General features: G+C 42.4%; 1 protein-coding gene across 3 annotated transcripts in view; it reads right to left on the bottom strand.

Annotated features, from left to right (window-relative positions):
* Positions 1 to 2,868: 2,868 nt before the first annotated feature.
* LOC126354705 (juvenile hormone esterase-like) overlaps positions 2,869 to 26,697 on the bottom strand; it is a 294,899-nt gene continuing 271,070 nt past the window's right edge. Inside the window, exon 10 of one of the 3 annotated variants that reach the window (XM_050004528.1) lies at positions 2,869 to 3,135. In XM_050004528.1, coding sequence (XP_049860485.1) covers positions 2,949 to 3,135 — 187 coding nt within the window. In that variant the 3' untranslated portion in view covers positions 2,869 to 2,948. The remainder of the gene's footprint in view (positions 3,136 to 26,697) is intronic. The other 2 variants (XM_050004527.1, XM_050004526.1) reach the window with 2 other exon arrangements.

Here is a 26,697-nt window from a genome sequence, read left to right on the forward strand (position 1 = left end):
TGCTGCTACCATACTTCACATACGACCACAATCTCTTTGGCTTTTCTGCCAGGTTTCGAGATAAAGTTTCGCTGTGGGAACTGTTATAAGCATCTCGCATTGAAGTCAGCGCTACATTCCGAACTTCTGTAAAAGATCGCCAATCTTGGGCATTTTGCGACTGTTTAAATTTGGCATGTTGGTTTCGTTGTTTCTACAACAGTGTTCTGACCCGTTTTCGGTACCAAGGAGGATCAGCTCCGTCGTCTGTTAATTTATTTGGTATAAGTCTCTCAATTGCTGCCGCACTATTTCTCTGAATTCAAGACACATCTGTTCTACACTTATATCATTAATTTGGAAGGAATGGAGATTGTCCCTCAGGAAGTCGTCAAGTGGATTTTTATCTGCTTTTTTGAATAGGTATATTTTTCTCTTATTTTTGGATGATTTGGGGGTTACAATATTCAGTCTCTCTACGAAAACGCTGTGTTCACTAATCCCTGAATCGGTTTTGATGCTCGTTATTAACTCAGGATTATTTATTGCTAAGAGGTCAAGTGTGTTTTCACAACCGTTTGCTATTCGCGTGGGCTCATTAACTAACTGCTCGAATAATTTTCATAGAATGCGTTTAGCACAATTTCGGATGAAATTTTATGTGTACCTACGGAATTAAACAAGTATTTTCGCCAACATTTAGAGGGTAAACTAAAGTCACCACCAACTAGATTAGCAACTATATCATCTGAATTCGGAGGTCGATAAAAGGATCCAATTATTATTTTATTCCGGTTGTCAACAATGACCTCTGCCCGTACTAACCCACAGGAAGTACCTGCTTTGATTTCGCGGCAAGTTAAACTACTTCTAACAACAACAAACAAGTCATCTTCAACCGTGTTTAGCCTATCCTTTCGGAACACTATTAGATTCTTCGCAAAAATTTCGGCTGAGCTTATATCCGGCTTTATCCAGTTTTCAGTGCCTATAAGGAATTGAGCCTCAGTACTTTCTACTAGTGCTTGGAGCCCTGGTAGTTTCCCAACACAGCTACGACAATTTATAACTGTTATATCAATGGTTCCTGTATTTACGTTCTTCCTGTGTTCGGCCTGCACCCTTTGTGACTGAAGCCCTTCTTGTGTTTTGCCGGACCCTCTAACCTCTAAAACCGCCCACTCCACGTTATACAGCCCCAGCTACCCGTGTAGCAGCCTCCTGCGTATAGTGTACAGGTAACCTGTTCAGCGGAACCTGAAACCCAACCACCCTTAGGCACAAGTCGAGGAATCTGCAGCCTTCACGGTCGCATAACCGTCTGAGCCTCTGATTCAGACCTTCAAATTTATAGGTACAGCACTTTCTTCACATCGTGGTAAATTATCAAGCCTGTGAAACCGACAACAGCATGCATAGATTTTCCATTGATCGCGCTTTAATAACAACAACCATTAGCAGTCAGTATTAACCTTCAACATACCAAATCCTCCAAATACCTGCTTAAGCGTATTCATAAATTATTCGTCCGAATAGATCCAGTCTAGCAGTTAAACTGTGGCCATCGATACGACAGCTCACCAGCTATTCTCTGCCGTAACTCCACCATCTTCTACAAAACGTGGTGTTCAACTAATTTGTTCAAGGTCCGCTACTCCACTGACCATTAGCCCCATGTTAAAACCATCTAAGAGCCATTAAGCATAGAAAGTTACAATGCTACCGTAACTTACAACAATTAGTTCATTATATTCTGCAGCTGTCGGCAATTGCTTCTATGGCCTGCTACTGTTCACGTAATCTGTGCCGCAGACGGTTACCGCTGGTGATGAGCGAAACTCGCACCATTTTTGGCCGCTCGCTATGCTAATACTGGTGGCGAATATCACACCTAGTGCCCACATACGTTTCAGTTCCCTCTTTGGGTTAATTCGGTTCCTAATACAAAAATTTAAGAGGATTTAACTCCTGTCACAATTAAAGCTTTACCATTACTTTTTGACCCGTCACATACTGTTGGCACAAATGTAACTATACCAACCGATAGCGGCTTGATAACAAGCTACGGTGCTGAACTCTGGAAGAGGGAACTAAAATCGACATACAAATCACTCTACAACGAAACAGCGAGAGTCTAAACGACGATTACAGATGATCTAAAAAAAAAAGTGGGTCAATCCGAACGACTGACTATCACAACGAAACAGCACAGTGCGAGGCGAAGGCCAGGTCTAAAACTGCTGAAATCAGCTTAAGTCTGACTGGCAAGGCCTAAAGCCGGCTACAGGTAAACTTTTGGACCAGCGGAGGTACAATACAATGTCTCGCTTGCGCCGTCCATGACAGCGTTCCGCACTACCCTGTCGCGAGACGGACACCAGCGCATTTTCTTCCTTCTGAACGACTGCTGGAGGGATACTAAACGGTTGTTTGTTTACTTAAGCTACGTATGAACCAAGAAGCTTGTTCCATCTAAGTTTTAAACCATCAGCCAGTTGCTGTTTTACTTCATTCAATGCTAACGACAGGCTTCCAAAGTCAAATTATCTTCGATATGCTAGACGACAAATTTTGTGCAACGTGTTTATGTTGCAGCTTCAACTGTCACCAATTTGAGCACGATCGAATACAAAGGAGTGAGAAATTATCCCAGCTGTCATTTCTATTATATCTCTAACATAATACAACTTGGATTTTATAATTAGCCCAGCTCTAAATCCTGTCATATCTCTAAGGTTTTACAACTTTGGCCAAGTGGTCAGCACATTTTATTTCGTCTTGCAAGTGAAACTCGAATTTAATGCTAATTAATATGGAATGACGTCCCATTCCGTTTGAGAAACACACGAAGGGAATGTGGCACCCTTGGGGAATGTAAGATAAAAAGAAATTTTCTCTATCAAATAAAGGACGTTTATTGGACTTCGATGTGAAAAATTAGTTGCCTATTTACTTAATTAAAAATTAGCTCAGAGTTCTTGTTTTTCTACGTTTTTCTGATGAACCCTGGTGAGTGGAAGCGATCTCCAGAGTTCCATTCGCTCTTGGACTAGACCCTTCTTCGCTTCCAGCTTCTCGCCTATTTCCAGATACTCTGGTTCAGTGTCTGAAGTCACTCTCGGCCAGTGTATCAGCTCGTCGTTCGGTGTTGGGTTTCTGCAAAATGCATAAGAAAACAGCAATAGTTATTTTGCTCATTTGATGAACTGAAAGATTGAACAATAGCTCTGCTGTCCTTGACAATTTATTGTAAATATAAAAGTTCTGAAACTTGTGAAAATATTATTCAAAACTTGAAACTAAAAGGAGACGATAACCTTTTAGAGCAGAGCAAGAATGGGTACCATAGAGGAAATATGTCTGAACAAATACAGCCAGTTGGTTTAAATACACATTCATTAATGTCCTTTTCTTTTCGTCGCCACCGTTTCGTGTTTCAGTGACGATTATCAGATGATTCGTATGTCTAATTTGTGTTGGTATAGGGTTGCCAAATTTCTAGTTACGGCATCATCAGATGTCATAAAACATACGTCTGCATTTTGGAACACATGCTGATGTGAATAGAGTCGAATCAATTTCAACAAATACCACTTAAAATTAAATCTGACGTATGAGGCAGTTTATCAGTGAAGTGATAACCTGTACAGATTACTGAAATTGTCTAGATTACTAAAATCTGTTAAATCTTTCTTAGGAGGCTTGTACCGTACCAATTCCTTGCTTCTTTAGTAGTGAAGGGTTGAAATTGACTCGTAAAAATGTCAGGCAGATGGCTATGAAAACTAGCTTTCAAAGACCTCCGAATATTTTTCGCCTGAAGCGTTGCCACTGTCCAGTATTTCATATTGAAACTATATACAAGACACTAAATGTGTTGAGTTTCCAGATGAATTTCGCCTTTGTTAAATTAAAGGCATTTTATTCCCTCGGATAATACGTAGTTTTGTTCTTCCATTTATTAATTATGGATTTGAAATCCATGGCCGAATTGTTATGCAGAGAAAATGTTTCTTTCAGTAATTTCATGTCCTTCCTGACACATTCTTCTGCTTCCTCTCTTGTAACAAATTATGAGACCCAAGAGCCATAAGACCACTCTTCCACTATCTTAACGTAATGTCAACATCCGTGTAATCAACATATTGTAACTATCCACTCTTTTTCTTATTTTATTAAACATTAAACACGAAGTCTTATAAACAAACAAACACGCACACACACACACACACACACACAGAGAGAGAGAGAGAGAGAGAGAGAGAGAGTGAGAGTGAGAGAGAGAGAGAGAGAGAGAAATAAAGAACAACAGAAGTAACAGATGATAGCTTGGCAATACTTCTATACACAAAGAAGATGATAGACGTCATGTGAATAAATAATTCATTTATTAAAAGTCATCACACTTGTGTTAACAACCTTATGTAACAGGTAAGTAATCAGTGACATGATGAACGTCATACAGCGCACGCAAAACAAAGTCTGAAAATCAAAAATTTCAATGTGAATATAGTATGAAATTTCTTAAACGAAGTTGAAGTGTGCATCTTAACGTAGCATGACTTGAAATGAAACAAGTAAACTGCAAGGACAGGTAAAAAATAACTATAGGTAACATTTTATTTGTGTCTCAGATCGTAATTTACATACAAAAGGAGAAGACTGTATATTGTTTGAATAAAGTCTACTGAAGAGGCATGTAATATAAAGAGCTAAACGCATCAGGAAATTAATAATACTGCACTTTTTGTACATCAGTTTTATAACGCAAGTAAAATTCTATTCTGTGCAGCGAATACCTGTAGGGGAGGTTTAAAATGACACTACACTTATGAAGTTTATGGAACAGAATAGAAAAACTTAAATGCATTGTAGATTGCACCGAATATTTACATATGAATGATTACTTAAACAGGAGAAACTGGAGACTACCTTGCGTAAATTACTGACATCGAGGCTCCCACAGTTGTGGTTAAGAAATGGGCTTCTAGCATTTCTTGAATATCGTATTTTTCATAAGCAATTCAATTATTAATTAATCATTTAACCACGCATCGTGTTACTGGTGGCTTTTCAGGCAGTTGGAAATCCTCACTTCCATGTAACTTACGCAAATATAACATGGAATAACTGGGTGAGAAAGTAACAGCGAGAATAGGTAACTAATACTGTTCTAGAGAACCTAATATATTCCGTCAAGATGAAGCTTCGTTTGAAGGAGTCTCCTTCTCAGTGTCACGGATCATTTTATTGGTTCACTTGAAAATTCTTCAACATATTCGGAGGTCAGGTTTGAGAACTTACTAAGCACAGATAAAATGAGCATACATCTATTATTTGTTGGATGTATGACCACATGAAAATGTATCTCCATGTGCAGTTTAATGGTATATTTGAAAGCATATACATTAAACCCTAGAGCTTTTACTCTGTAACCCTAAGACTTTGCAAAGAAGAGAGCAGCGACACAATACTCAGAGACTTGCACTATGCTACTGACGACGACACATAAAAGATTGCACAAGTTTTATGTGTCCTACACAACGTGTGAACTGTAATATTACAGGAACTATCGACGCCTTCGCAATGACATTTCTGTGTATCGTAAACAAATGGATGTGAGGTTTAACTGAACAGTGCATAGTCCTTATCTCTGGAGATAATAATTACGTTCTGTTGTGTACCTGCGTACTGATAAATCAAAAAAAACCTCTGAAACCAGTCATTAACATTCATATTTATTGTACAACATTCTTCAGAGATTGAGCTTCAAAAGGAAACATAATTTTTAGTTTCTGCTCATATAATACTTTATTGTCTTTTACGGATTAACAGTCATGCAGCAATACAACACTTTTGTGAGTAACTAAGCAATTATGAAACTTCTCAAAATTATGAAACTTCTCGAAATTATGATACTTCTCGAAATTATGAAACTTCTCGATATTATGACTTCTTGCCTTTCTTTAATAATGAAGTTTTGCACAAAAGTTGATAATGATGATGAGAAACTCTCAGTTTTCTCCAGACGTTTTCGAGGCGTTCCGATGAATTATGTACCTCTTATAAGGGTCAGTGGGCCGTAATCTTTAAGGACGAAGGATGACGAAGTGTGGAGCACAGTGGTGAGGACCTGTCAGAAGCCCTGGGTGTTATTGAGACAGCGTTAGCGAATTATCCACTTATTCGCTTTGGTTCTCCAACTGAATCACATTCTGCTTGGTAGCAAGTAGGAGGGCGGCGATCGCATCACACAGGGATGGAATACGCTGACGCATCCAGCTCGGCAGTCTCTCGAAGTCGCCGGGGTAGGTCACGGCAGGTAATGCAGCAAGAATGGCGCCGTGCAGAGTAGCTGGACTGGCTGGTGGCAGGCACCGCTCGGCCAGCGATGACACCAACAGCTGCACGACGCTTTTTACTATTACACAGTCTTTGGAATCGAAGGGAATGTCCCAGTAAACTTCCAGCAGCCCTGCACAGGACAGTGCCAGTGGTGCAGAGCTACAACATTACCTCACCACCAGAGAAACACTGTCGACGTCAGTGTCAATTCAAAGATGCAAGTTAGGTGGCGGCAGCAGTTAGCGTTCCTTCCTCGTAGATCGACAGAGTGATATTGCGCCAAGCACCATCAGTTTGACCACAGTGAGTCAGTGGTAGAAAGCTCCAGGTCGTCACATGAACGGAAGAGAGTTCAGTAGCTCACAACAGCAAAGTCCAGCAGTCCAGGCTGACTGCAGCCTCGAAGGAAGCAGTCATCCGATGAAAGGCAGCCAGCATGTCATAGAGACGGCCTCGAACTGCAACTGAGATGTAGAAGATATCGAGAACTTGAGTATTTACAGCCACCTGTCGGAAGCAATGAGTGAGTTCAATATGGCCTGATTTTCCAGGGTTTTCAGCAGTCTTCAGCACACCTCTGCGTCTCAGCTCTGGCTTTCAGCTCTTCAGCTTGGTGCTTTCTGCAATGCCACTGGGCTGAAACGTGTTCTTGTGTAAGATTTACGTATCATTACGGCATCTTGCAGTGCTGCCAAAATAATGTTACGTTCCGATCACATTGAGACCACACTGCGGATCAGGCGATTCAGACATTTTGCTTGAGCGACGTGTGGCAGTGGCGTCGATTGTATGTCGCAATATTCACCGCCTCTCCTGTCTGTTAGTCATTCTGGTTGCAACACTGAACTTCAGCCTAACTTAATTTGGTTTGGCACTGACGGGGAAAAACTTCAAAAAATTTTACATCTGCCCAGTATATTTTTCTGGGCGCAACACTATTACTCTTCCAGGAGTTGTTGATACTTCGAAACATTTCATCACTACCATCCAGCTGTAACCCCAAGGGCTTTTCAACAGTAGGACATGCCGAGAAAGTCAACATTCACAGTCGTATATGATCCGTTCTGCTATATGGGGTCTCTTTTCTTTGTTATTGCTGAGATTTCTAATGACAAGATTCCAACCGAAAGCAAAATGAATGCCAGTTATTGTATGTTGCATCTCTTTCCAAGAAGAAATAACACCCTGTTGTTGTGGAAAGACTACAAAGGAAAGCGAGATGAGTAAACCGATATCTTTTGTATGGAATATTCCGTCGGTACTTCCAGGAACATAGACATATTAAAAACTTAAATACACAATATTGATGTTCCACGGCAAATATCATGTATTTCAGTTTTTAATTCGATCTCCTAAAATCAGCAGATTCGTTCAGCACGTAACAAGAAGTGAGCGCAAATCTTACCTGACATTGGGTATTAATTCTGTCAGTTCGTCTTGCATAGCCGTTGCAAGACACACAACAAAACTGTAGTTATATGACTAAAGACGATATCAATGATTTGAGGGATATTATTCGTGCTCTTGAGTTTTGATGTTCAAATCTGTGTCTGTTGAATCACTGGTTTTTATAGGCATGAGAGTGCTACATGCCCCGTGTAACGGCAAATTAAATTCCACTGGTTTTTTTTTAACGGTTGAAGGAAGTCGCTTATTTGTACACACAATATTCCGATTAGTGAACGTGGGAAACTTATTGCTTGCCATTTAAAGCCAGTAGACATGAAGCTACAGGTCAAAATTGTATGTTTCTTTTGAAGAACTCGTTGCAACACAGTTGATATATTGTTTAGATACTGTGCACTTAAATGCCGTATATTTGAGGCAGCTAACAAAGGGATGTAATAACCTTCAATGACCGCCAGTAAGATATGAGGCCAGAAACATGAGTTTATTCCTACGATTCAGTAGTCTTCCCTCAGAAAAGTCGGCTTTGTACTTAATAAAGAAATTGCTTTAGTTTCCATAAAAAAATATCTGATGGTCTTTCCATTACTTTTTACCACAAATAAATGATGAATTCTACTGACAGCTGAAATATTGACCACAGAGTAAAGCATGCTCAGTGTACACTCCTGGAAATTGAAAGAAGAACACCGTGAATTCATTGTCCCAGGAAGGGGAAACTTTATTGACACATTCCTGGGGTCAGATACATCACATGATCACACTGACAGAACCACAGGCACATAGACACAGGCAACAGAGCATGCACAATGTCGGCACTAGTACAGTGTATATCCACCTTTCGCAGCAATGCAGGCTGCTATTCTCCCATGGAGACGATCGTAGAGATGCTGGATGTAGTCCTGTGGAACGGCTTGCCGTGCCATTTCCACCTGGCGCCTCAGTTGGACCAGCGTTCGTGCTGGACGTGCAGACCGCGTGAGACGACGCTTCATCCAGTCCCAAACATGCGCAATGGGGGACAGATCCGGAGATCTTGCTGGCCTGGGTAGTTGACTTACACCTTCTAGAGCACGTTGGGTGGCACGGGATACATGCGGACATGCATTGTCCTGTTGGAACAGCAAGTTCCCTTGCCGGTCTAGGAATGGTAGAACGATGGGTTCGATGACGTTTTGGATGTACCGTGCACTATTCAGTGTCCCCTCGACCATCACCAGAGGTGTACGGCCAGTGTAGCAGATCGCTCCTCACACCATGATGCCGGGTGTTAGCCCTGTGTGCCTCGGTCGTATGCAGTCCTGATTGTGGCGCTCACCTGCACGGCGCCAAACACGCATACGACCATCATTGGCACCAAGGCAGAAGTGACTCTCATCGCTGAAGACGACACGTCTCCATTCGTCCCTCCATTCACGCCTGTCGCGACACCACTGGAGGCGGGCTGCACGATGTTGAGGCGTGAGCGGAAGACGGCCTAACGGTGTGCGGGACCGTAGCCCAGCTTCATGGAGACGGTTGCGAATGGTCCTCGCCGATACCCCAGGAGCAACAGTGTCCCTAATTTGCTGGGAAGTGGCGGTGCGGTCCCCTACAGCACTGCGTAGGATCCTACGGTCTTGGCGTGCATCCGTGCGTCGCTGCGGTCCATTCCCAGGTCGACGGGCACGTGCACCTTCCGCCGACCACTGGCGACAACATCGATGTACTGTGGAGACCTCACGCCCCACGTGTTGAGCAATGCGGCGGTACGTCCACCCGGCCTCCGGCATGCCCACTATACGCCCTCGCTCAAAGTCCGTCAACTGCACATACGGTTCACGTCCACGCTGTCGCGGCATGCTACCAGTGTTAAAGACTGCGATGGAGCTCCGTATGCCACGGCAAACTGGCTGACACTGACGGCGGCGGTGCACAAATGCTGCGCAGCTAGCGCCATTCGACGGCCAACACCGCGGTTCCTGGGGTGTCCGCTGTGCCGTGCGTGTGATCATTGCTTGTACAGCCCTCTCGCAGTGTCCGGAGTAAGTATGGTGGGTCTGACACACCGGTGTCAATGTGTTCTTTTTTCCATTTCCAGTAGTGTATAGTACAAAATATCTGAATATACAATATTACAATAACGTATTCAAATTGAAAATGAGTTATTTAGCGCAACACGTGCTATGATATCAATTAAGCACTACGATAATCACGACCAACAAATACCCAATGACTTCCATTTATTCTGAAATTATTTAGAACGTATTTGAAAAGTAGTTTCATAGATTTTCACTTCTTTCGGAGGAATATTCGCTAAACATTTATATCGACGATTGTGCTATAATTAACAAGCAAGCTATATTTAAACTTACGATCTGGTGAGTACCGTAGAGAAGCAGTGAAACTTGGCGTCTGCTGATATTTTCTAGTATAAATGACGATACGTATTCTTGTGACCACGGAGAGTCCGTGTCTACAGACAATCGCTCGCACTACGATATGAAAATGACTAGTAAGGTAGCGGAAACATTCAGCATGTAAATGGAATTGCTAAGTCTTCTAATGCTAAACTTGGATCAACGCTTTACTATACACTCCTTTCACCCAACATAAGAAACTCTTGAGTCGTATTTTTGCACAACTGTACAGTTGTGCTCAAAAGTATCCGAACGACCTGAATTGCATTTCGCCTGATTCGAATGCAACCCACATAGCGCAGCTGTCTAACAGGTCCTCTAATCGCCCCTCGGTACAGTCGTTTGACTATTAAAAACGGTTCCAACAAGTCACCACTAGAAAACACTGCTGTGTATCGCAATAACTCAAGACGCAAAGTAATACCAAGGTACTACAAATATCAGTGTACATCTTATCACAGATAAGACGGTGCTTCAGGCTTGTAAGCTCACATTTATTACAATAAATGACATACATGAAATGTTACCACTCTCATTTTACGTCAGATAGGTAATTCACGTAGTAAGTTCGTCGCCCTCTTCAAGATAACATACCGTAATTATTATTTAACAGAAAATGACATTAAAAATTTAAGTTATTCACAAGCAGCTAGTTGAGAATATGTATGAACTTCAAATGACACGACGAACCGGCTCTTTTTGCATATGGATTCAAACCCAGGTCATGCAGACTAAGCAAAGACTTCGCGACTGACGGAAACTTACAGTCATTCCTGACTAGGCATACAGAGAGTGATATACCTCGATTTTAGAAAGTATCAGTTAGCAAATATCAGCTTAAAATTACATAACATGAACACTGTTAACAGACGCGAATTCCTACCCAGCATCTATTGTCCTTGTTAACGAACTACGAGAGATGTTAAATATTGCTTTTTCACAAGTGACTTACTTGAAATGCCATGACGTAAAGCTTTGTGTTGGACAGGGATTCCAACCTAATTGGATTGTCATTTAAGCACAATCAACTGTGACATATCGGATTTTCTCGGCAGTAGCTAGATGTTTTAACTGAAATGACGAGACGAAACATTATTTTTTTCTTTCCCAGGACTACAACCTTACACCTATCGCTGTTATATTCTAGAGAAAACGAACGTTAAAAATATGTTTGTTACACTAGCAGCGACATGTGAGCATGTTTGAACTAGAAATAATATGACGAAAAGTTCAGTGCTGACTGAGAATCGAGCCCCACACATCTCGCTGTTGACTGCACACAAAGAGACGTCAGCTACAGAATTTTTCTCCACCAGCAGCTCGGAATAACATCCTTGAATTTACAATGATTTCGCAAACAGTTCTGTGTCTCACAGGGACTCAAAAGCGTCAGATACCGTTAGTGTTGACAACGAATGAAAATACATTAAGAATCAAAATTATTACCCACCAGCAGATAGGTGTTCCCATGCTAGAACTTGATAATACATAATGAAAGCTTTAGTGCCCGGCCAAGATTCGAACCCCTTCACGTGCAGTATGTGGAGATGCTGTGGAATCTGCAGTTTTGAACAAACAACAAATTGCAGTCGAGCTGTATTGTCACGAAGGATCAAATTCCACGTTAAGGGCGGTCTGAGTTGCATTCCCAGATCAGAACCAATTTTATCGACATACAGAAACTCAAATAAAAGATGGAGTAAGTGTTCTGTGACCCTACATAGCATTTGTTTCGTCACTAGAAATAAATAACTAGTATAAGAAAGGTTACTGTCGATAGAGTTTCTACGTGTCGCGACTCCTGACTTTATTGTGGTTCAACCTAACGTCTACTTGGTAGAAAAGGAATATCACGCTTAACATGAATGTCAGACCACAATACCATTATACCTTCTTCACTTGGCGTAGCCAGAAGAGAACAGAATCCGTCTCTCCTTATCAAAAATCATCAGCAGAAGTTGGAATCGAACCCAGACCGTAAGTAGATGAACCTAGCATCAATCCAAGAGACCACAAAATTCTCTTCTCTATCACTCCTTTTGCTATCATAACAATGTTGCGCCTCACTGGATGTGAATTCTGACACACAGACTTGCTGTAGTGGTCTGCAGCATGTTCAGTACATTCACTTACTTGGTTGACCGAATCGCCATGAACTAGCTGCCTCGGCTACCCAGTGGATACATTCGACTCTATTTTGTAATCACCGAAATAAAATCACATAACTGACACCTACACAGAGGCGTAGAACAGTGTAGGATGCAGAAATTTAAACAGGAAGTGTTCCTTTTTTGTGCTATCTGTTTGTTAAAAGCGTCGTGCAGTGCAAAAGAAAAGCTGTACCTGTCCGTCTCTCAGAAGTCTAGATCCGGTCATATGCATTATCTCACAGCACTGTGCAATGCACAAGTTCTGGAGGAATTGTTGTTAAGCTCTGGATCTCTTGTAGCTCCGTGTCAGCTCCTAGCGTAACGGTAAGGGTGGCGCACTGTTGATTAGACGTCGCGAGCTTGGGTACATACACGGCTACATTTTTTTAAAACGCCATACTGCTGTCTGCTGAAGTTATCGACCTAATGGCCCTTGAAACATAATTCCCTTCACTTCTCAACCCAAAATAGTCGCATGTGGAAAAAGGGCTAACTTCTGCGACATTTCGTTCTTTTCAGGTTTAATAGATGGCCAGGCTGCAGATGCATCTCGAAACTTTTGTATTATGTATGGGGAGAGCGCATCGTGCCAGAATACGCCAGAAAAGTATTTTCCACATTAGCTGTAGTGTGGCAGTGGCATTTTATTCTTCATAAAACCTTGTTTGACAGCTTTAACTCAGATCAAGTTTTCTACAGCCATGCAATCAACAAACTGCATGTGCATTGTCAGACTGTTATAGACAACACAGAAAATTCGCATATATCGGTGATGATTAATTTCTCTCTCATATTAACTAATGTTTTAACAACACTAAAAGAAGCCGTACGAAAATTGTGCACTGTATTGTAAGAAATGAAATAAAACTACCCACGATAACCTTACGACGAAAGTCTGTTTCAATAAAACTGAGTATCTGTACACAGGCGTTCCTCTATCGGACGATTTAGTAAAATACTAAACACTTACATTGGATATGTGTTTTATTGGTGTGCTGTGTCATACTCAAGTGGTATGCAAATATGGCATTTCATAAATAAAGTTATGTATTCCTAGAAACCCAAAATTTGTTCGTCAGCAGTGGAAAGAGGCGTTACCTGTTGTGCAGCATTGTAAGTTTTTTCACCATTGCACTATGAGCCGGAAGTATTTTCTTGCGATTTTCTTATCGATGTGTGATCTGACTGCTTGTAGCTCTTTCACAGAAAGGATAAAAACGTTACACTCAGCAATACTGGAACCGCAAATCATAACACACGCTTTCTCTCAGGTTAGCACGTTTCCACGGAGCTAGGGAAGAGGCATGTGTCTCTGCCTCCACTTACGAGACCAGTAGTCGCTAGAACTCGTAAACCCCTATTTAAAGGACGAGATTAGATGCAATTTTAACGTGCAACGATTTTCCTGGTCTGGAAACCATAAATTTACAATCTTTTGTTACAGCTCAAGCGTTAATAATAACTCAGATTATTCAATGGAAATGACAGGAAAGATCAAGTGAACTTTGAGGCTTAATTCCGTAGACACCAGGAAGTAACTCGTCGATCACAGAGTTGCCAAATATACCTTGCCTTGTTGCCAAATCTCAGTTACATTACCAGCAGGAAGAAGACGAACCGATGTGATCCTACAGTGGGCTGGGAAGTGAGCATAGCTGACGTCTCAATGACGCGGCTGCTACGGCCTGGAATACGTAATCCGTCTGATTCACATTTCTGAAACTGGGTTTAGGGACTGGAGCGTAGTTACTAATAATACTCAGAACTGACTGCAAACTAAGCTTCATACATCAGTAACTCTCATAGTTGTTTTTATATATCTTTCGTAAGTGTACTCAAAACTAAGAAAATCATTGACGAACGTTTTCCTGCCTCGCCGATAGTGGAGCACAACAAACAAATAAAAATAAAAAAAGACTGTACGCGTGTGTGTGTGTGTGTGTGTGTGTGTGTGTGTGAGAGAGAGAGAGAGAGAGAGAGAGAGAGAGAGAGAGAGAGAGAGAGATGGTTCAAAAGGCTCTGAGCACTATGGGACTTAACATCTATGGTCATCAGTCCCCTAGAACTTAGAACTACTTAAACCTAACTAACCTAAGGACGCCACACAACACCCAGAGAGAGCCATTTGAGCCATTTTTTTGATTCAGATCCTCGAAAGATGAGATACGAATTGGAATCACAGTCCAGCACCAAATTTTTCAACGTCTCTCTTTCAATCAAGTACAAGAAAAATAAGAGCCCTGTTCCTTTAAATGGCTATCGTTTCATCAAATAAAATAAAATTTTCTAATGTAAGTAAGTTTACTGGAGACAGTATTTTTGTTTACCATGACTTCCGCCTATGTCATTTCCCAACGTAAACCGGCTCTGCCCAATTGGTAATGAAGGAACTTGATGTTTAATGCGGATTCTGGATTATCACGTCTTTCTCTTGAGGTTACCAGAGGTAAAGTAAATCTGTTTGTTCCTCTTAAAAGTAAATGCCTGAACTCACGCATTGCACCTGTGATAGTTCGTTCCACCAGACTATTGTGGCCACATTTCCCAGCCCCAAGAGTGCTGTAACGGATGATTTGCTTAGCTTACAAAATTAGTCACTATGGAAAAATGCGAGTCTATTAAATGGTTAAGTAGAAACAAGCTTCTGACGTGGAGATTATGCTAATTATGCTATTCTCATGTCAGCAGGATGTAAAGACTCTTCTAGGCATCATAGCTTCGATGTAAAACCATTTTGAAATATTCACTAATTCAGCAAATTTCTTAGTTCGAGAAAATCCACTGTGAAGTGTGAAGTTACCGGATAATTCGATTATTACCGTCATTAGGTTGAACCACAATAAAGTCAGGAGTCGCGACACGTAAAAACTCTATCAACAGTAACCTTTCTTATACTAGTTACTTATTTCTAGTGACGAAACAAACGCTATGTAGGCTCACAGAACTCTTACTCCATCTTTTATTTGAGTTTATGTTGTTGTTGTTGTGGTCTTCAGTCCCGAGACTGGTTTGATGCAGCTCTCCATGCTACTCTATCCTGTGCAAGCTTCTTCATCTCCCAGTACCTACTGCAACCTACATCCTTCTGAATCTGCTTAGTGTTTTCATCTCTTGGTCTCCCTCTATGATTTTTACCCTCCACACTGCCCTCCAATACTAAAATGGTGATTCCTTGATGCCTCAGAACATGTCCTACCAACCGATCCCTTCTTCTGGTCAAGTTGTGCCACAAACGTCTCTTCTCCCCAATCCTATTCAATACTTCCTCATTAGTTACGTGATCTACCCATCTAATCTTCAGCATTCTTCTGTAGCACCACATTTCGAAAGCTTTTATTCTCTTCTTGTCTAAACTATTTATCGTCCATGTTTCACTTCCATACATGGCTACACTCCATACAAATACTTTCAGAAAAGACTTCCTGACACTTAAATCTATACTCGATGTTAATAAATTTCTCTTCTTCAGAAACGCTTTCCTTGCCATTGCCAGTCTACATTTTATATCCTCTCTACTTCGACCATCATCAGTTATTTTGCTCCCCAATAGCAAAACTCCTTTACTACTTTAAGTGTCTCATTTTCTAATCTAGTTCCCTCAGCATCACCCGACTTAATAAGACTACATTCCATTATCTTCGTTTTGCTTTTCTTGATGTTCATCTTATATACTCCTCTCAAGACACTGTCCATTCCATTCAACTGCTCTTCCAAGTCCCTTGCTGTCTCTGACAGAATTACGATGTCATCGGCGAACCTCAAAGTTTTTATTTCTTCTCCATGGATTTTAATACATACTCCGAATTTTTCTTTTGTTTCCTTTACTGCTTGCTCAATATACAGATTGAATAACATCGGGGAGAGGCTACAACCCTGTCTCACTCCTTTCCCAACCACTGCTTCCCTTTCATGCCCCTCGACTTTAATAACTGCCATCTGGTTTCTGTACAAATTGTAAATAGCCTTTCGCTCCCTGTATTTTACCCCTGCCACCTTTTGAATTTGAAAGAGAGTATTCCAGTCAACATTGTCAAAAGCTTTCTCTAAGTCTACAAAAGCTAGAAACGTAGGTTTGCCTTTCCTTAATATTTCTTCTAAGATAAGTCGTAAGGTCACTATTGCCTCACGTGTTCCAGTATTTCTACGGAATCCAAACTGATCTTCCCCGCGGTCGGCTTCTACTAGTTTTTCCATTCGTCTCTAAAGAATTCGTGTTAGTATTTTGCAGCTATGGCTTATTAAACTGATTGTTCGATAATTTTTACATCTGTCAACAAATGCTTTCTTTGGGATTGGAATTATTGTATTCTTCTTGCAGTCTGAGGGTATTTCGCCTGTTTCATACATCTTGCTTACCAGATGGTAGAGTTTTGTCAGGACTGGCTCTCCCAAGGCCGTCAGTAGTTCCAATGGAATGTTGTCTACTCCGGGGGACTTGTTTCGACTCAGGTCTTTCAGTGCTCTGTCAAACTGTTCACGCAATATCATTTCTCCCATTTCATCTTCATCTACATCCTCTTCCATTTCCATAATACTGTCCTCAAGTACAACCTCTGGTTCTTTCAGTTTATCCAGGTCCCATCTCCTTAAATTCCCACCTTTTTGCAGTTTCTTCAGTTTTAATCTACAGGTCATAACCAATAGATTGTGGTCAGAGTCCACATCTGCCCCTGGAAATGTCTTACAGTTTAAAACCTGGTTCCTAAATCTCTGTCTTACCATTATATAATCTATCTGATACCTTTTAGTATCTCCAGGGTTCTTCCATGTATAGAACCTTCATTCATGATTCTTAAACCAAGTGTTAGCTATGACTAAGTTGTGCTCTGTGCAAAATTCTTCCAGACGGCTTCCTCTTTCATTTCTTAGCCCCCATTCCAAATCCACCTACTACGTTTCCTTCTCTCGCTTTTCCTACACTCGAATTCCAGTCACCCATGACTATTAAATTTTCATCTCCCTTCACTATCTGAATAATTTCTTTTATTTCATCATACATTTCTTCAATTTCTTCATCATCTGCAGAGCTAGTTGGCATATAAACGTGTACTACTGTAGTAGGTGTGGGCTTCGTATCTATCTTGGCCACAATAATGCGTTCACTATGCTGTTTGTAGTAGCTTACCCGCATTCCTATTTTCCTATTCATTATTAAACCTACTCCTGCATTACCGCTATTTGATTTTGTGTTTATAACCCTGTACTCACCTGACCAGAAGTCTTGTTCCTCCTGCCACCGAACTTCACTAATTCCCACTACAACTAACTTTAACCTGTCCATTTCCCTTTTCAAATTTTCTAACCTACCTGCCCGATTAGTCGATAAAATTGGTTCTGATCTGGGAACGCAACTCGCACCGCCCTTAACGTGGAATTTGATCTCTTCGTGACAATACAGCTCGACTGCAATTTGTTGTTTGTTCAAAACTGCAGATTCCTCAGCATCTCCACATATTGCGCGTGAAGGGGTTTGAATATTGGCCTGGAACTAAAGCTTTCATTATGTATTATCAAGTTCTAGCATGAGAACACCTATCTGCTGAGGGTAATAATTTTGATTCTTAATGTATTTTCATTCGTTGTCAACACTAACGGTATCTGACGCTTTTGAGTCCCTGTGAGACACAGAACTGTTTGCGAAATCATTGTAAATTCAAGGATGTTATTCCGAGCTGCTGGTGGAGAAAAATTCTGTAGCTGACGTCTCTTTGTGTGCAGTCAACAGAGATATGTGTGGGTTTCGATTTCCAGTCAGCACTGAACTCTTCTTCATATTATTTCTAGTTCATACATGCTCACATGTCGCTGCTAGTGTAACAAACATATTTTTAACGTTCGTTTTCTCTAGAATATAACAGCGATAGGTGCCAGGTTGGAGTCCTGGGAAAGAAAAAAATAATGTTTCGTCTCGTCATTTCAGTTAAAACATCTAGCTACTGCCGAGAAAATCCGATATGTCACAGTTGATTGTGCTTCGATGACAATCCAATTAGGTTCTGGGTTAGAATCCCTGTCCAACACAAAGCTTTACCTCATGACATTTCAAGTAAGTCACTTGTGAAAAAGCAATATTTAACATTTCTCGTAGTTCGTTAACAAGAACAATAGAGGCTGGGTAGGAATTCGCGTCCGTTAACAGTGTTCATGTTATGTAATTTTAAGCTGATATTTGCTAACTGATACTTTCTAAAATCGAGGTATATCACTCTCTGTATGCCTAGTCAGGAATGACTGTAAGTTTCCGACAGTCGCGAAGTCTTTGCTTAGTCTGCATGACCTGGGTTTGAATCCATATGCAAAAAGAGATGCTTCGTCGTGTCATTTGAATTTCATACATATTCTCAACTAGCTGCTCGTGAATAACTTAAATTTTTAATGTCATTTTGTGTTAAATAATAAGTACGGTATGTTATTTTGAAGAGGAAATCATGAATACGACGAACTTACTACGTGAATTACCTATCTGACGTAAAACGAGAGTGGTAACATTTCATGTATGTCATTTATTGTAATAAATGTGAGCTTACAAGCCTGAAGCACCGTCTTATCTGTGATAAGATGTGCCCTGATATTTGTAGTACCTTGGTAATACTTTACATCTTGAGTTATTGCGATAGACAGCAGTGTTTTCTAGTGGTGAATTGTTGGAACCATTTTTAATAGTCAAACGACTGTACCGAGGGGCGATTAAAGGACCTGTTAGACAGCTGCGCTATGTGGGTTGCATTCGAATCAGGCGAAATGCAATTCAGGTCGTTCGGATACTTTTGAGCACGACTGTACCTACCACATAAAAACTGTATGCCGGACAGAAAGTGCTGCCAGCTTGCATTGCCTGAAACCGTTCCCAAATTCCGTACTGAAGCAGCTACCATAAGGTTGTAGATGACCCATCTTTTTACACTGTTGACCATTAAAACTGGATCAACAGGAAGAAATGCAAACAGTGAAAATTTACTTGCTGTGTGTCTGCAGCATGGAACGAACGTGACAAAATTTTAATGGACTTGAGGATTTGCAGAGTGCTAGATTTAGTACACAGCGGTACGCGTCTGGCATGAACAATAGCTCTATGCCAGAGTTAAAGGGTCGTAGTGGCTACTGGTGGCGTGTTAGGCTAAATACACTGCCCAGTCGAATATGAGCACCTGTCACAAGCCTAAACAATTACCTTTTGCATAGAGAGATGTGCGGGACCAGGATTAGTGGGGTTCTGGAAGGTACAAACAAGTATGTGGAGCTACTCCGTCTCCAGCGGTGTGGCCAGGTGCACTTGCTTTCTCGTTTCAAGGTGTGAACAGCCCGTTCGATGTGGCTCCACAGATCGTAGATTGTGTATAAATTCGGGTGGTCTGGTGGCCAAGAGGGAACGCTGAACTCATCCTGGTGCTCTTGCAACCACACAAGTACGCTGTGACCTGTGTGACACAATGCACTGTCCTGCTCGTCGATGCCATCGTCCAACAAACTGCGTAGAGGAGTGGACATCGTCTCTAAGGATAGATTGATATTTGTGTTGATTCATTACGCCTTCCAAAGAGGAGATCACCCAGGGAATGCCACGAAAGCATTTCACAGACCATAACGCATGTCGTACATACCAACGGCCATCTGTCTGATGGAACATGAAACGTGATTCATCTGAAAAGGGTACCTACCGTCACACAGTGGATGTCCAGCTATGGTAGTGGCGTGCAAATTTTAGACTTCATCGCTGATGAACAGCAGTCAGCACAGGTGCATGACACAGCCACCTGCTGCAAAGGGCCCATTCGCAGCAACATTCGCTGAATGGTCGTTTAGGAGACATGTTGTAAGGTGGCAGAATAAATGGTCAGATTCGCACCTTACATGAGACCTTTGCAAATCGCAATGAGAAGGTGATATGACACCTAATGTATATCGACAGTTATGAGAATATTTGCCTATCAGTATGTAATGCAAGAAAGGATGACAGTCAATCGACGGTAATTAACACACCATTCCTATACAATGCATGTCTTTGACTGGAATGTAGAACAGGGACGGCAACTCCAGTCGCTTTTAGTTTTGAAAAGCCAGCTCCACAACAGCGCAGCGAAACTGCACTGTGGGAGTTACACTGGCAACCACTTAAAGGGGTGACAGTAAAGAGGACAGCGACCCTGGGCCAGGTGATCCAAGCTGGAGGGCCGCCTGTAGCGAGGGCATCGGTACAAGAGCAGAGAAGAAGCTATAGAAAACTGCATTTCGAAATTCCAATGGGATACGAACGAAAGCAAGTGACGCATTTTCGTCCAGCGAGTATGACACACAGAAAGGTCAATGTACTGTAGGCGTCTAGAATGGGCACAAAAACGTACGATTGGCGGAGACTCACTAGGAAGGAGAAAACTGCTGTAGTTTCGAAGCAGTTTGATAGAAGGGAGGTTGCGATTGGTGGAGGGTGTTTCTACAAAATGAGAGGAACGCTCCTATTGGTCGAAAAAACCCATGATGTGAAGAAGGAACCCAAGTGGAAGGAGGCAGTTCTACCATGAGTAGGACAAGAGATAAATTTTATGGAGACTCTTCTCTGAACTGGTGGCACGTGCAGAATGGAGCGCTTAATGCTCCGTATGACGCAGAGAAGAAATTGGTGTGGATACAGCGTTCACAGCGGCTGCACTCCAGCTAAAATTAGCTGTAGCAACGTTTAGCTCCAACTGTGGAGAAACGAACCACCCAAATTAGTTAATTGTTCTTGTTAGAACTGAGAGGGCACTATAATATGCACGCTGCTCCAACCATGTGCGTGTATACCACCACATAATAAGACTAGGGCTAAGTACATGTTTTCTCACATATCGAGAACCATAGGGAAATTTTCTGCTGGAATGTTCAGAAAAGGTCAGATTAGTTTTGCAGGAATTTCAGTGGGAGAGAGCGGCCTTGCGGACAACAGCAGGTTGGAGCATAAGGTAAATAACGAGTGCAGAGGCGTAAACTTTGCTGGTTCACCAAGTGCATCAACTGTAAATTCGAGCGGCCTTGGGTAATCTTGCGCTCAAATTTTTCACTTGACTAGCCATCCACCGTAGACTTGATTGTCATCCTAAATAGTACCGAACTTTGAACCGGAATCGGACGATTTTCGTAGTACTGACCAACATCATAACGTATGTGTAGGAGCAATTTTGTAAAGAAATGTCCAATTAAACTTTCATATTATTGTGTTTAGGATTAATGTAAAGAAACTTCCAATTAAATTTCCATAATACTGTACTTAAGATTAATGATCTTTCAGAGAGTTAATATTTAACATTGTTGTGTATAAACTTATTTCACTTTTTGATGTTGGCAAGATGCATTGTTCATTGCGCCGTTTTTATGTTGGTGATTTGAAAACTGTGTGAAAAGCTGTAATTTGGTGAGAAAGATTGGAGCATTAAACTTGTTATTTCACCTCACACAGTTGTTCTCAATTCAAGAATAAGCAAGCAAAAAACTAACCCCCAACCTTATAATGTTGGAGGTCAGTTGCTAAACAGTTGCACGTCTATTCACCAATACACATCTCTAAGACCGTCGTTCACCCATGTCACTTGTGGCTCGTCGTGCCTTCAGTCTGGTATTTGCCATACACGATTTATTTTTATCATAGCGGCACGCGAACAGTTCACAAACTTCGCCGTTTCGGAAATACTTCCACTCTTGGCACGAAAGCAAATGATCATGCACTTTTGGACGTGAGATAAATGGCTCACTTTCCGGGTTATAGAGACTGCACTGTTTTTACGCGTCCCTTGAAACCCTCCACTGTTAGTGGCGGTACCTGTCGTCTGTGTGTTGTTATTGCACGCTGACGTCGAAAATAAGCGGCGATCACGTTAATAGGATTCTACCGTGCATTTTCAGTGGATGGAAGACATGGAGTAAGTGCTAACCACTGGAGAAACGAACATTATTTTATACAGATGAAGACCGAACGGGCAACAAGAAGTCTTGCTTTATCTTATTCAAAAATAGCGTTATGGAGCTCTCGAATATCGGGCAAATACACCTGCCTTAACACATCACACGTGTAATGTCTTTCCAATTAATGGCTTTGCGAACCAGGGAGGAGGGTGGTGTGTAAAACAGGCCGTTCAATCTGATCACAAGTGCTGGACGTGGTGACGAATGTAGACTGGTAGCATTCATTCTGCAGGGAACCTCCTCACATGCATATATGTCCGTTTGGATGTTGTATAAGGAACGGATTTGAAAAGACGACGTGGCAATACCCAAGTGTCCAATAATGTCATTGGGCATACCAATCTCTCTGCCGCCGCAGTAGGGGAAACCAGTACAGTGGTTATCGTTCTGACGTGACATCGTCGCACTGTCCATGTCGATGTTTGACTTGCTCCAAACAGGCTTATATTCTGACTCCTAGAATGTGACGTGGCTGTACGATTTGCATTCGAGCGAGCAATATGTCGCGTAGGCGGTTGAGATCCTTAATGCCTTTCAGTATTGTGGTATTGATAGTTCCGATGCCACAGCGTAGGTTCACGCTCGTAGGTTGGCACTACGAGAGCGGACCAACTGCACCGACCACAGCGCCCTCTGGCCAACGCTGTGGAGCTCAACGAGCGCCGCTCTATTTTCAGCCCAGTTGATCAAGAGCAGACGACCAAGCAAATTAGCTTCTACTTGTACAGTGGGTTAGCCATTACAGACTTTGCCTTTGTAACTAATAGTAACAGTTAGTTTTGATACATGAACGGCTTAGCACCTACGTACTCATCTGTACTAAAAGTTAAGTACATACTTATACACCAGTAAAGGTGCTTTAACTTTACTTGCAGTACCGAAGTGCTTTACATCACCTGCTCTTACTCGCTTCCTTCATTCGGCCTATTTTGTAGATCTCAGGAGCAGACCCACGCGCCGCCTTCCAGGCCCAATACAAAAAATATGACCCACCTGAATCCATCGATTCCACACTCGCATTGTAACACGCCCAGGAGTACAAATGGGGGTGGGGGACGCTTAAACTGTTTGTCGTTTCTTGACCGTGCGCCCTGTCGTATTGTTCTGCTCCACTCTGCTGCTGGCTTGCCTGAAATTATCTATCAAAATATGCAAGCGGGTTTAGGGGAGCCACTCAACGTCAAGCACAACACTGTCCTACGTCTGGTATGAACATCTATATTCTCCGACGATAAGGAACCACAGGTTGTTTATCCCAATTAACTATCTTTATGATTATCTGTCTACAATGTCACTCAGACGAGCGTACCCGTAACCAACACGACGCGGGTGATTGTTGATGATGCGGTAGCCGAATAATCGAACGAAAGTTGTTACACTCGTCACACATCGCACATACGGATATGTGGTAATAGTCCTCTTTGACACTAGTAGTGATATAACACTGATTATAGAGTTAATTTTTCAGTTTCCTAGTTCTCACATGTACGAGCGTGCGCGTAACCGTCGCGGCGCGGCTGATTGTTGATAAATGCGGAACGATGACCGAACGCACATCCTCACGCTTGTTATAGGACACTGGCACTTGACTGCACTCTCTTATTGTAACTATTTTTTGCTGATTCACACTAATTCATTCCGGGAGACCGAACACAGCGCGGATGATCGGTGCTGTGCGACACGCAACGAGAGGATACATTAATATGTTATTTACGGCACTGCTCATTTTCAATTATTTCTTGACGCACTTTCCTCTGAACCATTTCCAAATATCATCACTTTACCATAATAGCACTTGTAGCAACACTTCAACTTCCGTACTAACAATGCCTCTCACATGCAGAGCAACACACTTCACAACATAACAGTTCCGTGTCCCGCGCTCGACTCGACGGACGCGGCTGCCCGCAAAGATACTCCGCAACCAAGCCAGAGATATGACAGTCTCTTACAGCATGATAGTTGTAGGATACAGTCCAAAGAGACGAGCAATATAAGCAGTATCGCAGTCTCCACACCACACAATTCAGCCATTGTCGAATTCCGTCACATTTCTCCTTCATATCGTATGACAAGCAAACAGAATACAAATGTGTAAACGTAGGCTTCCACGGCCGTCGTCACAGTCTATAAAAATTTTTTGGGTTTTAGGCAGCATTGTCATCTGTAAAATTCCGACGTTTCGGCGACTGTTGCAAGGCGCCTTCCTCAGGGTTTATTGCTAACTGCAATACACCCTGAGCAAGGCGCCTTGCAACAGTCGCCGCAACGTTGGAATTTTACAGATGACAATGCGGCCTCAAACCCAGAAGAATTTTATTGACAGAATACAATTGTCATTGCTGGCTCAAATGGCTGTGAGCACTTTGGGACTTAACTTCTGAGGTCATCAGTCCCCTAGAACTTAGAGCTACTTAAACCTATCTAACCTAAGGACATCACACACATCCATACCCGAGGCAGGATTCGAACCTGCGACCGTAGCGGTCGCGCGGTTCCAGACTGTAACGCCTAGAACCGCTCGGCCACTTCGGCCGGCAAACGTCATTCCTGAATGAGAAGTCTGGCGCATTATCTATCCTGATACAGAGAATACAGACGGTGTTTTCATTACAAGATCAAGACACGTTAATATGACGAGCGTCTGTGTTCGACGTCACGTTCAATAACCACTCGCGGACGGCAGGTAGAAGGTATATTAAGCGTGTTGGGGGGAGGGGGGGGGGGGGAGGGACGATTTATCTGACGTCCAAAAGTACCTGGTCACTGGCTTCCTGGCCAAGGGCGGAATAATTTCCGAAACAACTAATTTCTTAAACTTTTCGCTTGCGGCCGTGAATTAAAGTATACCGTGCATGGTGAAATGGCGCTATCCAAAACCGACGCCGAAGCAGCTGTAGTGCACCACGGGCCGCAGATGACAGGGTGAACGACAGTAGCGGAGATGTTTTTAGGTACTTAGCGTGCAGCTGTTGAGAAATGGCCACCCTGTTATTTCAAGGGACTCCCAATGACCGTTCAGGGAATATTGCTGTGTGCGGGTCTCGGCAGCACGTGTCTGGTTCACGCACACATGCTGAACGCTGTTCATAGACGACGAAGGTTGGAATTTGCACCCAAATACTACAACTGGAAGTCCATGGAGTGGCCTTTTGAGATGAATCACGTTTTATGCTCCATCGGATCGATGGCTGTTGGAGTGTACGCCGTGAAACGTCACAAACCAAACACCCAGCAAGAATGGTCGGAAGGTTACAAGCTGGAGAGTATTCCCTGGGTGATCTCGTCAAGCTGGAGGGCACAATGGATCAACACAAATTTGCCTGTCCTTAGCGACCATGTCCACCCGTACATGCAATCTTACTTTTCCTCGGTACGACGGCATCTACCAACGAAGCAATGCAATGTGTCATACAGTTTATTGTGTAAATGTGTGGCTCGAAGAGCCATGAAACCCGTATTTAAACCTAATCGAGAACCTGTGTGACCGCCTCCATGGGCTGTTCGCACCATGGGTCCTTAACCGAGAAATTTATAGTAGTTGAAACTTGGTGACAGATTACAGAGACTCGAACAAGTGCTCTACCAAGTGAGCTACTCAAGTACTACTCACAACCAGTCCTCACAGCTTCAGTTCTGCCAGTACCTAGTCTCCTACATTCCAAACTTCACATAAGCTCTTCTGCGAACATTGTAGAACTAGCACTCCAGGAAGAAAGGATATTGCGGAGCCATGGCTTAGGCACAGCCTGGGGGATATTTCCAGAATGCGATTTTCACTCTGCAGCAGAGTGTGCGCCGACATGAAACTTCCTGACAGATTAAAACTGTGGGCCGGACCGAGACTCGGGATCTTTGCCTTTCACGGGCAAGTGCTCTACCGATTGAAGCTGTTAGGACGGATAGTGAATCATACCTGGGTAGCTCAGTTGGCAGAGCACTTCCCCGCGAAAGGAGAAGTCCCGAGTTAGAGTCTCGGCCCGGCACACAGTTTAAACTGTCAGTAAGTTTCACATCAGCGCACACTCCGCTGCAGAGTGAAAATCTCATTCTGTACCTATAGCAGTTGGCCACGGCACTGGAATCTCCTGGGCGCATTAACTTACTGAATCTCGCTGACATTATTACTGCAAGTCTCGCAGCGGTTCGTTCTTCAAAAGTTGGTTATTCAGGCTTTTAACAGGCTGTAGCATTAATGTGATTGGACAGTGCTCATACTTCGTGCGGTTGTGCTGAAACCTGATCACATGCATATCCAAGTCTTTAGTACACTTCATGCCAATTCGACGTTTATTGTACGCTGCCTCCATTGTGTTTCCATGTTAATGGCCTGCAAAGTATTTCTGCAATCATCATCCGAGCAACCACAAGAGTACTCAACAAGCCTGAGTCACGTCTCCATTAATCCTTTTCACTTCACTGGTCATACACTCTTAACTGCAAGGCTATGAAGCCTACAATAGGATATCTGAAAAGGTGAG

This window comes from Schistocerca gregaria, chromosome 3, assembly GCF_023897955.1.
Source record: "Schistocerca gregaria isolate iqSchGreg1 chromosome 3, iqSchGreg1.2, whole genome shotgun sequence".
Taxonomy (NCBI): domain Eukaryota; kingdom Metazoa; phylum Arthropoda; class Insecta; order Orthoptera; family Acrididae; genus Schistocerca; species Schistocerca gregaria.